This window comes from Symphalangus syndactylus, chromosome 5 (assembly GCF_028878055.3).
Source record: "Symphalangus syndactylus isolate Jambi chromosome 5, NHGRI_mSymSyn1-v2.1_pri, whole genome shotgun sequence".
NCBI classification, from domain to species: domain Eukaryota; kingdom Metazoa; phylum Chordata; class Mammalia; order Primates; family Hylobatidae; genus Symphalangus; species Symphalangus syndactylus.
Window position 1 is genome coordinate 66,271,821 of NC_072427.2, and position 14,532 is coordinate 66,286,352.

Below are 14,532 nucleotides of genomic sequence, written 5' to 3' on the forward strand. Positions count from 1 at the left end.
GTGGCTCCCCTACACTTCATAAACAAAGCCTTAATATCTCAGCCTAAATTCCTTAGGCTTTTTTGCTGCGTAGCTAGAATCTTTTATCCAAGGCTGCATCCCTGAACACTTGGCACTTTTATCTATCTTTGTCCCATTGCTCATTTTGACCCTCTGGCCTCAGATCACCTTCTTTCTCCTTTATCTGCCTGGCTGTGTGTGTGTGTGTGTGTGTGTGTGTGTGTATGTGTGTGTATTTTTAGTAGAGATAGGGTTTCGCCGTCTTGCCCAGGCTGGTCTTGAACTCCTGGGCTCAAGCGATCCTCCAGCCACGGCCTCCCAAAGTCCTGGGATTACAGGAGTGACCCACCACGCCTGGTCCATATCAAGTATTTATATGTGAATCAAGTATTTATAGGTGAAATGTTATGATACCTGTAAAATTTGCTGTAAAATACTCAAGGAAAAAGAGAGGGAAACTAGATGAAGTAAGAACAGAAGAATGTTAATAATTACTGAAACTGGAGATAGGTACATGGGGGGATTGCACTATTCTCTCTACTTTTTTAGGTTTGAAATTTTCCATAATAAGATGTTTTAAATTATTAACTTGGTACAACCCAAGAGCTCATTATTTATAATTTATAGTATATATAGTATTTATAATTTATAGTATATACTATATTTATATTTACTAGTATAAATATATAATGTATATACTAGTATCTATAAATATACTAGTATACTAAATATACTAAATACACTATAAAATATACTAAATATATAAATATACTATATAAATATACTAAAATACTATATTAATATATATACTAGATAAATATAGTATACTATAAATATATAAATATACTAAATTTATATATTTAGCGTATTCAGTATTTAGTATATATTAGTATATATAGTATATACTAATATATACTAATATATACTAAATATATTTAATATACTAAATATACTATAAATATAAATATACTATAACATACTAAATATTATACTATATACTAAATATACTATATAATATACTAAATATACTATATTTTTATGTATACTAGTATATTTGTACTAGTAAAATTTATTTAAATTGTAGTGTTTCATTTTAATCAAATCTTGATAATTTTACTAGTATGATATTATTAAAAATAAATTTATGGCCGGGCATGGTGGCTTGCGTCTGTAATCCCAGCATTTGGGAAGCCAAGGCAGGTGTATCACCTGAGGTCAGGAGTTTGAGACCAGACTGGCCAGCATGGCAAAACCCCATCTCTACTAAAAATACAAAATTTAGCCAGGCGTGGTGGGGGGCACCTGTAATCCCAGCTACTCGGGAGGCTGAGGCAGGAGAATTGCTTGAACCCAGGGAGGCAGACGCTGCAGTGAGCCAAGATCACGCCATTGCACTCCAGCCTGGGCAACAAGAGTGAAACTCCGTCTAAAAATAATAATAGCAATAATAATAAATAAATATATAGGAGATAATATTAGCTCTTTTGAGAGACTTCTCTTAATGGTATAGCAATTTGAAGGAGCCGGTTATTAACGTTAGTGTGGCGACTGGTCCTTTTGTCACTCATGCCCTCACTTACTTTCTTTCGAGCTTAAATTACAAGCACTGGCACTATTTCCACTTCCTTGCACCTCCCTATACTCACCTGGCAAAACCCAAGCCTGATTAAACCCAGCTGTGTGCTTAATCTTTGCCTATACCTCTGCAGCTAACTGTAGTTGGAGAAAACACCTAACTTTGTTGAGCGAACTTATTTTAAATATGCAACTCTAAACCTTAATATGGGCATTTGATCTTCCTCCTTTTTTTTTTTTTTTTTTTTTTTGAGATAAGGTCTCGCTCTGTTGCCCAAGCTGCAGTGGCACAATCAGACCTCACTGCAGCCTCAACCTCTCAGGCTCAAGGCATCCTCCCACCTCAGCCTCCCAAGTAGCTGGGATTACAGGCACGTGCCACCACACCTGGCCCATTTTCTTCTTAGTCATGAACTTTCCTACTTTTGAGGATAATTACTTTTTATCATCTTGACTCAACTTGGCTCCCTTCCCTCCCTTGATGACTTTACCTCATAGGTCATGGGAAAATAGATGCAATCAACAGAAAACTGCCTCATCGTTCAACCACCAAATCCCCTCCTTTTTTTTCTTTTTTTTTGAGACAGGGTCTTGCTCTGTCAGCCAGCCTGGAGTTCTCTGGAGTGCAGTGGCATAATCAGGACTCACTGCAGCCTCAACCTCCAGGGCTCAAGCAATCCTCCCACCTCAGCCCCCTGAGTAGCTAGGACTACAGGCATGACCACCCTGCCTGGCCAATTTTTTTTTTTAATTTTAGTAGAGATGAGGTCTGACTATGTTGCCCTGTCTGGCCTCCAACTCCTGAGATTCAGCGATCCTCGTGCCTTGGCCTCCCGAAGTGCTGGGATTACAGGCATGAGCCCCTAGGCTTGGCCCCACCACCAAACCTTCTAGCCAACCTGCATCTACATCCGCATACTCTGCTTCTTTGCCTGTCTAAGGGCAACCTTTCCATTTATGCTGAAGATCCTGGGCCCTCTTGCTTCCCCTAGGACTACATTCCTACAATTAGAACCTCTCTCCTGCATTAATTTCTCCACTCTGCTAGCTTATTTGCCATAAGGCATGCAATCATGTTTTACTATCACCCATCTTTAAAAAAAATAAAAAAGCCAAAATCCTCTCCTGATCCCATGGCCTCATTCCATCTACTGCCCTATTTCTCTGTTCTTTTCTACTGAAATTGCTTTACTAAGGTCACCATCTTACAAAGCTTGTGTTCCCTCTCCCCTCACCTGTGCCTATCAGTAGCATTTGGCATGATTGAACATTCCCCTCTGCTCCAGCCACTTTCTGTTCTAGACTTTGATATTTCACTCTGTCCTGCCTTACTAGCACTTCTTTCTAGTCTCCTTGGTTGATTCTTCATCTGCCAGATCTCTAAATGTGGAGTGCCCCCAGGGCTCTCTTCCTGGCTGTCTTTTCTCTAACTGTGCTCTATCCCTTGGTGATCTTATCCACGCCATTTTTTTTTTTTTTTTTTTTTGAGTCGCAGTCTTGCTCTGTCACCCAGGCTGGAGTGCAGTGGTGTAATCTCGGCTCACTGCAACCTCCACTTCCCAGGTTCAAGTGATTCTCCTGCCTCAGCCACCCGAGTTCCTGGGATTACAAGGTGCCTGCCACCATGCCCAGCTAATTTTTTTGTATTTTTAGTAGAGACAGGATTTCACCATGTTGGCCAGGCTGGTTTCAAACTCCTGACCTCAAGTGATCCACCTGCCTTGGCCTCCCAAAGTGCTGGGTTTACAGGCATGAGCAACTGTGTCCGGCCCATTCCCGTAAGTTAAAATTTACCCAAAAGCTAATGCCTCCCAAACCCACATCTCCAGTAGGACCTCTCTCTCCCCTAGGATGCTGACTCGTGTATTTAAGTAGATTTTCAACAACACAGTCAGGTCCAAGCATTGACAGTCTCTTCCCCATCTCAGTACATGGTTCAGGCCCAGTTTGGATCACCCTGGATTCCTCTCTTCTTCACCCACAGCCATCCATCCTTGTCAGCACCTCCTCCTAAATAGACCTGAAATCTGACCTCTGGGCACCATCTCCAATGCTGCAAACCTGTGCCACAGCACTCTCATCTCTTGACCACTGCCTCAGTCTCCCTACTGGGCTTCCTGCCTCAACTCTTACCTCACGAAATAGTGTTCTCTTGGTAGTTGCAGTGATATTTGAAACTTAGGGAAAAGAAAAAAAAGAGAGAGAGACCAGGCACAATGGCTCATGCCTGTAATCCCAGCACTTTGAGAGGCCGTGGTGGGTGGATCACTTGAGGCCAGGAGTTCGAGACCAGCCTGGCCAGCATGACAAAACCCCGTCTCTACTAAAAAAAAAAAAAAAAAAAAAATACAAAAATTAGCCAGGCGTGGTGGCATGTGCCTGTAATCCCAACTACTCGGGAGGATGAGGCACGAGAATCCCTTGAACCTGAGAGGTGGAGGCTGCAGTGAGCCAAGATCACGGCACTGCACTCCACCTTGGGCGACAGAGTGAGACTCTGTCTCCAGAAAAAAAAGAAACTTAGAACGTGTCTTTTTCTCCTCAGTGCCCTCCAATGACTTCCCTCACATCTAAAATAAAATCTAAACTCTTTCCAGTGTAATGAGAGAAACTTAGTTTGACCCCGATTTGGAGGGAAATTTTTTTAAAAAGAAAATAGCTAAAATTGGAGAGAAGGAAATTTCATTATGGGCCACATATTAGGTGATATTAGGAAATTATTGCTTTTCCTGAGTACACTAATGCATTAGAGGTTATGTGGGAAAATCTCTTCTTATATTTAGGAGATGTGGCTGATATATTTAGTGGTGAAGAATCATGATGTCTGGAACTTATTTTCAAATTCTTTCACAAGAAGTATATATTAATATAGAGAAACCAAATATGAGACAATGCAAATGATTGTTGAGTCTTGGTGGGAAATATGAGTGTTTATTACACTACTTCAACTTTTCTTTTTCTTTTCTCTTTTTTTTTTGAGACGGAGTTTCGCTCACCCAGGCTGGAGTGCAGTGGTATGATCTCAGCTCACCGCAACCTCCACCTCCTGGGTTCAAGCAATTCTCCTGCCTCAGCCTCCCAAGTAGCTGGGATTACAAGCATGTGCCACCACGCCCAGCTAATTTTGTATTTTTAATAGAGACAGGGTTTCTCCATATTGTTCAGGCTGGTCTGGAACTCCTGAACTCAGGTGATCTGACTGCCTCAGGCCTCCCAAAGTGCTGGGATTATAGGCGTGAGCCACCGCACCCAGCCTACTTTGACTTTTCTATAGGCCTGACGTTTTTTTCTAATAACAATTTAGGGGAAGAGATTAATTTTTTTTTTTTTTTTTTTTTTGAGACAGTTTCGCTCTTGTCACCCAGGCTGGAGTGCAGTGGTGCAATTCCAGCTCACTGCAACCTCCACCTCCCGGGTTCAAGCGATTCTCCCGCCTCAGCCTCCTGAGTAGCTCAGACTACAGGTGCCCGCCACCACGCCCAGCTAATTTTTGTATTTGTTGCAGAGATGGGGTTTCACCCTGTTGGCCAGGCTGGTCTTGAACTCCTAACTTTGGGTGATATGCCCGCCTCGGCCTCCCAAAGTGCTAGGATTACAGGCATTAGTCACTGGACCTGGCCGAAATTCATAATTTTTGCTGTGGCCTTTACCTCTCTACTTGACCCAGCCTCTGGTCACATCTCTGATCTCCCTGCCCTCCATACACCTCAGTGTTCACCATACTCCTACTATAAGGGCAGTTTCTGTCTTTCAAATGGGTCCATCTCAGGGCTCCTGTTCTTGGTGCTAACTCTGCTTGGAGCGCTCTTCACCTGCTGCCTCTTTCCTCATTCACATCTCAGTTCAAGCTACCACCTCAGAGAGGCCTTTCCCAGCCATCCTAATTCAGGTAGCATCCCCACCCCACCCCAGTTGCCCAGTTTTATTTTTGCATCATAATACCTGATGTCATATCATTCATTTCCAGCTTTCTTGGGTAACAGACTGTTTCACTTCTGCTAGAAGATCCTGGAGGGCAATCACCTTGTCTGTTTAATTCATCACTCTCTAGTGTCTGGAACAGTGCCAGCACAATAAATGCTTGTTGAAGGAATACATGAATATATGCTGATAAGTAACATCTGCACCTTCAGCACAACTCTTGAACACCACCTCATCTCATTCAACCTCCTTACTGGGTTCTGCCACAGGTGCCTCACTTCATGCATTTTTGTATGTTTGGTGAGATTTTGAAGATATATTAAGAGAGTATTAGAAAAATCAAGAATGCCTGAATTCTGCCCTGCCAATCATCCCCTTCCCAGAGAAAACCCCAAGGGTGGTTCAGGGAACAAGTAGAAAATAAGGTACCACTTTATTACTAGCTGAAATGGTGCCTAATATCTTGATGCAGAGCATTCTGGTAAAGTGGATTGGAGACTGTGGCTTAGGCTTGCACCACAAGCAAAAGCTTGAGCACAAACCAAATTTCAGGATCTCTGCCATTCTCTACTGGACACATGGCCCATGATAAAAGGTGTGAGAAGAATAGAGCCAAACCTGGTGGCTGGGCCCACCTTGAGAAGGATGGCTCTGGCCCTCAACTGCATGGCTGGGTGGCAGAGGAAGAAAAAGAGAACCCAACCAAAAAACTTGACTTTTTTTTTTTTAAAACGGAGTCTTGCTCTATCGCCCAGACTAGAGTGCAGTGGCGTCATCTCCTCGGCTCACAGCAACCTTCGCCTCCTGGGTTCAAGCAATTCTCCTGCCTCGGCCTCCCAAGTAGCTGGGACTACAGGCGCACACCACCATGCCCGGCTAATTTTTGTATTTTTATTAGAGACAGGGTTTCACCATGTTGGCCAGGCTGGTCTAAAACCCCTAACCTCATGATCCACCTGCCTCGGCTTCCCAAAGTGCTGGAATTACAGGCATGAGCCACCCCGCTCAACCAAACTTGACTTTTAAAGCACAGGAAAATGTAACCAATCAAATCAACATTCTTCTTTCAGGAAAGAACAAGAAGGGAGGTTTTCCTAGGCTGGGAAGAGAAGCTCAGTGTTCCCTCCCCGCCGCAGAGACCTATAACCATCCCCCTAAGACCCCATCACCTTTTGCATTCCTTATCTTAGGGACCGCACCACACTTCACCAGCTGTCCAAGCCGGAAACCTTGGCATAACAAAGCTTGCCTCTTCCTCAACTCTCATGTTCACACTGATTTCTCTTCCTAAGAAGGTTTTGACTTCATCCATACTGCCTTAGCCCCCCCAAGCTCTAGTTCAGGCCACAGCATCTCTGGCTCATCCCCATCAAATGCATCTTGCACAGTGTGCAGGTAGAGTAATCATTCTGAGTAATGCAAAATTGGTCATCCACTGCCTTGCTGCAAACTCTTCAGAGATTGCCCTTTTCTCTGAGGGTAAAGTTCATACTCTTTAAAGGCTTACAAGGCCTGGTAACATCAGGGCCCTGCTCACTTTCCCAGCATTGTCTCCTACTATCTCCTACAACAGCTCCATGTTCCAGCCACACTGAACTTAAGTTCTGCAGACTCCACCCTCGTTGCCTTGCTGTGCCATTCCTCTACCTGTTTCTCTACGTTCTCTCCTTTTCATCCTTCAGATCTCAGCAATTAGAGACATCACATCTTTATCTGAGAACTGCCCTGTGCAGATACTTGCTGAAGTGTAACCTGGCAGTCCCAGCTTTGATGGCCATGCTTACCTATGTTCTTATGACAGCCTGAGCCTCCTAGCGTGGGCATTTACCCCACTGTATTGCAATTGCCTCTTTCCTTGTCTAACTTTCCCACTCAGATGTGAAATTCCTTAGAGCAGAGACCCATTCTTTCTAAGTAATGGTTCTAGTCCTATGGTCTGACCAGAGTACATTTAATAAATACAAGAACAGCAAAAAATGTTCAAGGTATCTTCCTTGTTTATTTGACTTTTGGCTCTAATAATAAGGTCTCTCTTGCAGGCAGACAAATTGTTAAAAGCCTTGAAAGGCCACATTAAACATGAGGCAAGAAAAGGAAATGAGAATCAGGTGAGTAATGTTTTTCATGTTTACCTGTTAGCTAGCAAAACAATATTTGGTTAATGGTCAATTAACACACAACTAGTGATGATTTAAGACATGCTGTTGGCCAGGTGTGGTGGCTCACGCCTATAATCCTAGCACTTTGGTAGGCAGAGGCAGGTGGATCACTTGAGTCCAGGAGTTCGAGTCTAGCCTGGCCAACATGGTGAAACCCCGTCTCTACTAAAAATACAAAAATTAGCCAGACATGGTGGCGGAAGCCTGTAATCCCAGCTACTCAGGAGGCTGAGACAGGAAGAATTGCTTGAACCCGGGAGGCGGAGGTTGCAGTGAGCCAGGATCGTGCCACTGTACTCCAGCCTGGGTGACAGAGCAAGACTCCGTTCTAAAAAAAAAAAAAAAAAATGCTGTTTATTAAAAAAGAGATCATTATTGGTAATAGTGCCAAGGACTGAATCCTTTAACTATCTGCTGTTGTGAATGGTGAAACTGTTTTGCACCAAGTAATCTGTTGAATAACATGTTTTTACACAAATACAAAGGCTGAGTACTAGTTGCCAAATATTACGAGAGATGGCATGATTTGAGTAGACAGGGAACTGGATTTGAAATCAGAAACACCTTGGTCAAGTACCAGCTCTCATTTATTTCTCTGCAACATTAGAAAACTCAAACTCCTCTTCTTTAAAATGGAAATAATATCTGTTCTGCTGAACTGAGTGTTGTGAGCATCACATGAAGTAGGGATTGTGAAAGTGACTTGTAAGCTATAAAACACTGCTGATGGCTGATGGGAGTTGTCATGGCTGCTTCAGACCCACATCAAAGATTTTTGATAAGGCATGACTCCTAAACGGATGAATGAGTGCTCCATTAGAGCCAAGATTGTTTTATTCTTTTTGTTGTTGTAGTTGTTGAGACAGAATCTTGCTGTCATCCAGGCTGGAGTGCAGTGGTGTGTTCTCAGCTTGCTGCAACCTCCATCTCCTGGGGTCAAGCAATTCTCCTGCCTCAGCCTCCTGAGTAGCTGGGATTACAGGCATGCACCACCAGGCCTGGCTAATTTTGTATTTTTAGTAGAGACAGGGTTTCCCCATGTTGGTCAGGCTGGTCTCAAACTCCCGGCCTCGGGTGATCCCCCCACCTTGGCCTCCCAAAGTGCTGGGATTACAGGGGTGAGCCACTGTGCCTGGCCCTTTTTTTTGTATATTTAGTAGAGATGGGGTTTTCACCATGTTGGTCAGGCTGGTCTCAAACTCCTGACCTCAGTTGATCTACCTGCCTCAGCCTCCCAAAGTGCTGGGATTACAGGTGTGAGCCACCACACCTGGTGTCAAATTTATTTTTGATTCCAGGCTTTAATTAACTGAAAATAGACAAGAACTATTTTTGAATTCTAGCTTTAAAAGTTTCTATATCAATGAATTTCTTTTTTATGGTTATAGATACATGATTGTAGTGCCATTTGAAATTAAAATTATAGGCCAGGTGCAGTGGCTCACACCTGTAATCCCAGCACTTTGGTAAGCTGAGGCGGGTGGATCACTTGAGGTTAGGAGTTTGAGACCAGCCTGGCCAACATGGTGAAACCCCATCTCTACTAAAATACAAAAATTAGCTGGGCATGGTGGCGCACACCTGTAGTCCCAGCTACTCAGGAGGCTGAGGCAGGAGAATCACTTGAATCCATGAGGCAGATGTAGTGAGCAGAGACCAAACCATTGCACTCCACCCTGGGAGACAGAATGAGACTCCATCTCAAAAAAAAAAAAAACAAAAAAAAATTGTCTCTTTATATTCCTGCAACATGTGTAACTCAAAGGTACTGCTTCTAGGTTGGTGCAAATGTAATTGTGGTTTTTGTCATTACTTTAAAAATTGACAAAAACCAGGCCAGGCGCGGTGGCTCACACCTGTAATCCCAGCACTTTGGGAGGCTGAGGCAGGTGAATCATGAGGTCAAGAGATCAAGACCATCCTGGCTAACATGGTTAAACCCCATCTCTACTAAAAATACAAAAAATTAACCAGGCGTGGTGGTGGGCGCCTGTTGTCTCAGCTACTCAGGAGGCTGAGGCAAGACAATTGTGTGAACCCAGGAGGCGGAGCTTGCAGTGAGCCGAGATCATGCCACTGCACTCCAGCCTGGGCGACAAAGCAAGACTACATCTCAAAAAAAAATGACAAAAACCAAGCCGGGCATGGTGGCTCACGTCTGTAATACCAGCACTTCGGAAGGCCAAGGTGGGTGGATCACCTGAGGTCAGGAGTTCAAGACCAGTCTGGCTAACATGGCAAAACACTGTCTCTACTAAAAATACAAAAATTAGCCAAGCATGGATGCACACAGCTGTACTCCCAGCTACTTGAGAGGATGAGCCAGGAGAATTATTTGAACCTGGGATTCAGATGTTGCAGTGAGCCAAGATTACGCCACTGCATTCCAGCCTAGGCAACAGAATGAGACTCTGTCTCCGAAAAAAGAAAAAAAAACACCGCACTTACTTTCGCACCAACCTAATACGTGGAAACAGTTTCTCTTACTTTTTTTTTGAGACAGGGTCTCACTCTAACCCAGGCTGGAGTGCAGTGGTGCAATCAGGGCTCACTGCAGCCTGGACCTCCCAGGCTCAAGCGATCCTCTTGCCTCGCTCCCCTGAGTAGCTGGGACTACAGCTGTGTATCACCATTCCTGGCTATTTTTTGTATTTTTAGTAGAGACGAGGTTTCACAATATTTCCTGGGCTGGTCTCAAACTCCTCGGCTCAAGTAGTTTGCCTAACTCTGCCTCCCAAAGTGCTGGGATTACAGATGCTCTGCCAGTTTCTCCTCTTTTACTTTCTTCTCCATGACTGTCAGGGAGTTGGAAAGTGGGATCCAGATCACATTTTTCTATTCTCATGTAAAAACCCCTGCTTCTTTTTTAGCTCATCTTGAAAAGGCCAAAGATAAAGGGAAAAAAAATCTCTGCTCCTTTGAAATTTATGATCACCTATTTTTTTTCTTTCCTTTTTTTTTTTTTTTTTTCTGAGTTTCACTCTTGCTGCCCCAGGCTGGAGTGCAATGACACGATCTCGGCTCACCGCAACCTCCACCTCCTGAGTTAAAGCAATTCTCCTGCCTCAGCCTCCCAAGTAGCTGAGATTACAGGCATGCGCCACCACACCCGGATAATTGTGTATTTTTAGTAGAAACGGGGTTTCACCATGTTTGTCAGGCTGGTCTCAGACTCCCAACCTCAGGTGATCCTCCCACCTCGGCCTCCCAAAGTGCTGGGATTCCAGGGGTGAGCCACCGCATATGCTTACCTATTTTAATCTCCCATCTGCTGAGCTCCTAGTTACTCTCTAGTGTTCTCTGTCTCATTGTCATCATTTCCTCATGTCCTCATCTTATTTTGGACAAGTTCAAAGGTCCATCTGGATGTCTCTTCTTACTACTGTGGCCTCCTTGTCCCTTAATGCTAGTGATCTTTGTTTTTGCTCTTGATCAGCCATCTACTTCTCTGGGCATATCCTGGACCTTACATCACTTGGAACTATTCTGCTTCTGTAATATTTCACCTCTGGTTAAGGCCTTTTATTCTTTTTTTTTTTTTTTTTTTGAGATGGAGTCTTGCTCTATCGCCCAGGCTGGAATACAGTGGCACGATCTCGGCTCACTGCATCCAACTCCCCAGCTCAAGCAATTCTCCTGCCTCAGCCTCCTGAGTAACTGGGATTACAGATGCACACCACCATGCCCAGCTAATTTTTGTGTTTTTAGTAGAGTGGAGGTTTTACCATGTTGGCCAGGCTGGTCTTGAACCCCTGACCTCAAGTGATATGCCCACCTTGGCCTCCCAAAGTGATGGGATTATAGGCGTGAACCACCACACCCAGCCAGTCCTTCTATTCTTTAGCTTTATTCTTTCATTCCCAACAGACATATATTGTACTTTTTAATATTTTTTCTTAATTAATTATTTTTGAGATGGGGTCTCACTCTGTCAACCAGGCTGGAGTGCAGTGGCATAATCGGCTTGCTTCAGGCGTGACCTCAAGCAGTCCTCCCACTTCAGCCTCATAAGTAACTGGAACTGCAGACACACTCACTACACCTTGTTACTTTTTAAAAAAAATTTTTGTACAGACTGGGGTCTCATTATGTTGCCTAGGCTGGGGAACTTTTTAAAAATACTGATGGCTGGGTGCAGTTGCTCACACCTGTAATCCCAGCACTTTGGGAGGCCGAGGCGGGCGGATCACGAGGTCAAGAGATCGAAACCATCCTGGCCAAAATGGTGAAACCCCATCTTTACTAAAAATACAAAAATTAGTCAGGCATGGTGGCACGCACCTGTAGTCCCAGCTACTCGGGAGGCTGAGGCAGGAGAATTGCTTGAACTCAAGAGCTGGAGGTTGCAGTGAGCCGAGATTGTGCCATTGCACTCCATCCTAGGCAACAGAGCCAGACCCCGTCTCAAAAATAAATAAATAAATAAATAAATAAATAAATAAATAAATAAATACTAATGTATGGCCAGGCACAGTGGCTCACGCCTGTAATCCCAGCACTTTGGGAGGTCAAGGTGGGTGGATCATCTGAGGTCAGGAGTTCGAGACCAGCCTGGCCAACATGGTGAAATCCCGTCCCTACTAAAATACAAAAATTAGCTGGGCATGGTGGCATGTACCTGTAATCCCAGCTAGTCATAAGGCTGAGGCAGGAGAATTGCTTGAGCCTGGGAGGCGGAGGTTGCAGTGAGCCGAGATTACACCACTGCACTCCAGCCTGGGCGACAGAGCTGGACTCTGTCTCAAAACAAAAAAAATACTGATGATAGACCTCACTAAACCCCAAGCCAAATAAATAGACTATCAAGGGATGGCCTGTGGCCATAATAGTGAAATAGACATCTGGTCTGTAATCAGTCTACCAGATATCTCCTACCCTCTAAAATATTGGAAGATTTCTCATTAAGGAAATTAAATAGTTATCAGACAAAGGCTCCTGCCTTTGGGCATTCAAGGAACCACCAGCATAATGGCCTCCTCCCTACCCAAGGAATCCTGCCAAATAACACACATTTCCTGCACACTCAAGCTCCTAATGAGGTTTTTCCTGATTTGCTATGAAATATGAATAGACATGGCCGGGCGCGGTGGCTCACGCCTGTAATCCCAGCACTTTGGGAGGCTGAGGTGGGTGGATCACGAGGTCAACAGATCGAGACCATCCTGGCTAACACGGCGAAACCCCGTCTCTACTAAAAATACAAAAAATTAGCCAGGTGTGGTGGCGGGCACCTGTAGTCCCAGCTACTCAAGAGGCTGAGGCAGGAGAATGGCGTGAACCCAGGAGGTGGAGCTTGCAGTGAGCCAAGACCACGCCACTGCACTCCAGCCTGGGCAACAGAGTGAGACTCCGTCTCAAAAAAAAGAAAATGGACTGGGCATAAAGGCTCACATGTGTAATCCCAACATTTCGCGAGGCCAAGGCAGGCGGATGACTTCAGCCTAGGAGTTTATAACCAGCCTGGGCAACATAGTGAGACCCCATTTCTACAAAATTAAAACAATTAGCTAGGTGTGGTAACACATACCTGTGGACCCAGCTGATTGGGAGGCTGAGGCGGGAGGGTCAATTGAGCTTGGGAAATTGAGGCTGCAGTGAACTTAGATCAAGCCGCTATAATCCAGCCTAGGCAACAGAGCAAGACCTTGTCTCTAAAAAAGAAAGAAAGAAAGAAAATATGACCCTAAAGGAAATGAAGATAATACAAAATATAACTCCTGGCTTAGCCTCCTGAGTAACTGGGATTACAGGCACATGCCACCACGCCTGGCTAATTTTTGTATTTTTAGTAGAGACAGGGTTTCACCTTGTTGGCCAGGCTGGTCTCGAACTCCTGACCTCAGGTGATCCACCAGCCTCGGCCTCCCAAAATGCTGGGGTTACAGGTGTGAGCCACTGTGCCCGGCTTAATAAATTTTTCATAATTTTAAGTAGAGATGGGGTTTTGCCATATTGCCCAGGCTGGTCTCAAAGTCCTCGGCTCGAGTGATCCACCTGCCTCAGCTTCCCAAAGTGCTGGGATTACAGGTGTGAACCACTGCACCTGGCCCAATTTCTGTATTTATTCACACTAAAATAACTTTGAATGCTTTCCTACCCTAATTTATTAATTTGGGTTGCTAAGTGTGATTATTTCTTTTTAAATACTCTATAAGGGTTTGTTTGTTTTTGAGACAGAGTTTCGCTCTTGTTGCCCAGGCTGGAGTGCAATGGCGCCATCTTGGCTCACTGTAACCTCCCCTTCCTGGTTCAAATGATTATCCTGCCTCAGCCTCCCAAGTAGCTGGGATTACAGGCATGCACCACCATGCCTGGGTAATTTTCTATTTTTAGTAGAGATGGAGTTTCACTATGTCAGCCAGGCTGGTCTCAAGCTGACCTCAGGTGATCCACTCCCCTCGGTCTCCCAAAGTGCTGGGATTATAGGCGTGAACCACTGTGCCTGGTCTAAATACTGTATAATTCTTGTCTTTGCCTACAATTTACCGCTAGAGAGTTTTAAATTTTTTCTTTTGCATATGTAATATGTTTTTTATTCTGTCTAAATTCTGATTCTTCCTGAGCATTATAACTAGACATAGCACATAGCAGATTAATACCTCTCTTTTCAGGATGAAAGGCAAACTTCTGCATCCTCTTGTGATGAGACTGAGATACAGATCAGCAATCAGGAACAAGCTGAGAGAGAGCCAATTGGCCATGTCACCAAAACAAGGAGAAGGTGCAAAACTGTCCGTGTGGACCCTGACTCACAGGTGAATGGAAATATACAAACTGAAAATATACCACCTATGCCAAAATTGGCATACTTTTAGGGAGCTTTCTTTTTAAATTCCCATGTGATGTCATGTGTTTGTAAGCTTACTGTGTGCTGTAA

The 14,532-nt window shown here is 44.2% G+C and overlaps 1 protein-coding gene across 35 annotated transcripts in view; it reads left to right on the forward strand.

Annotated features, from left to right (window-relative positions):
• NUSAP1 (nucleolar and spindle associated protein 1) overlaps positions 1–14,532 on the forward strand; it is a 96,245-nt gene that overhangs the window by 49,821 nt on the left and 31,892 nt on the right. For 28 of the 35 annotated variants that reach the window (XM_055278775.2, XM_055278773.2, XM_055278776.2 and 25 more), the window contains exons 2-3: positions 7,536–7,604; positions 14,267–14,410. In XM_055278775.2, coding sequence (XP_055134750.1) covers positions 7,536–7,604; positions 14,267–14,410 — 213 coding nt within the window. The remainder of the gene's footprint in view (positions 1–7,535; positions 7,605–14,266; positions 14,411–14,532) is intronic. The other 7 variants (XM_063639137.1, XM_055278781.2, XM_063639133.1 and 4 more) reach the window with 1 other exon arrangement.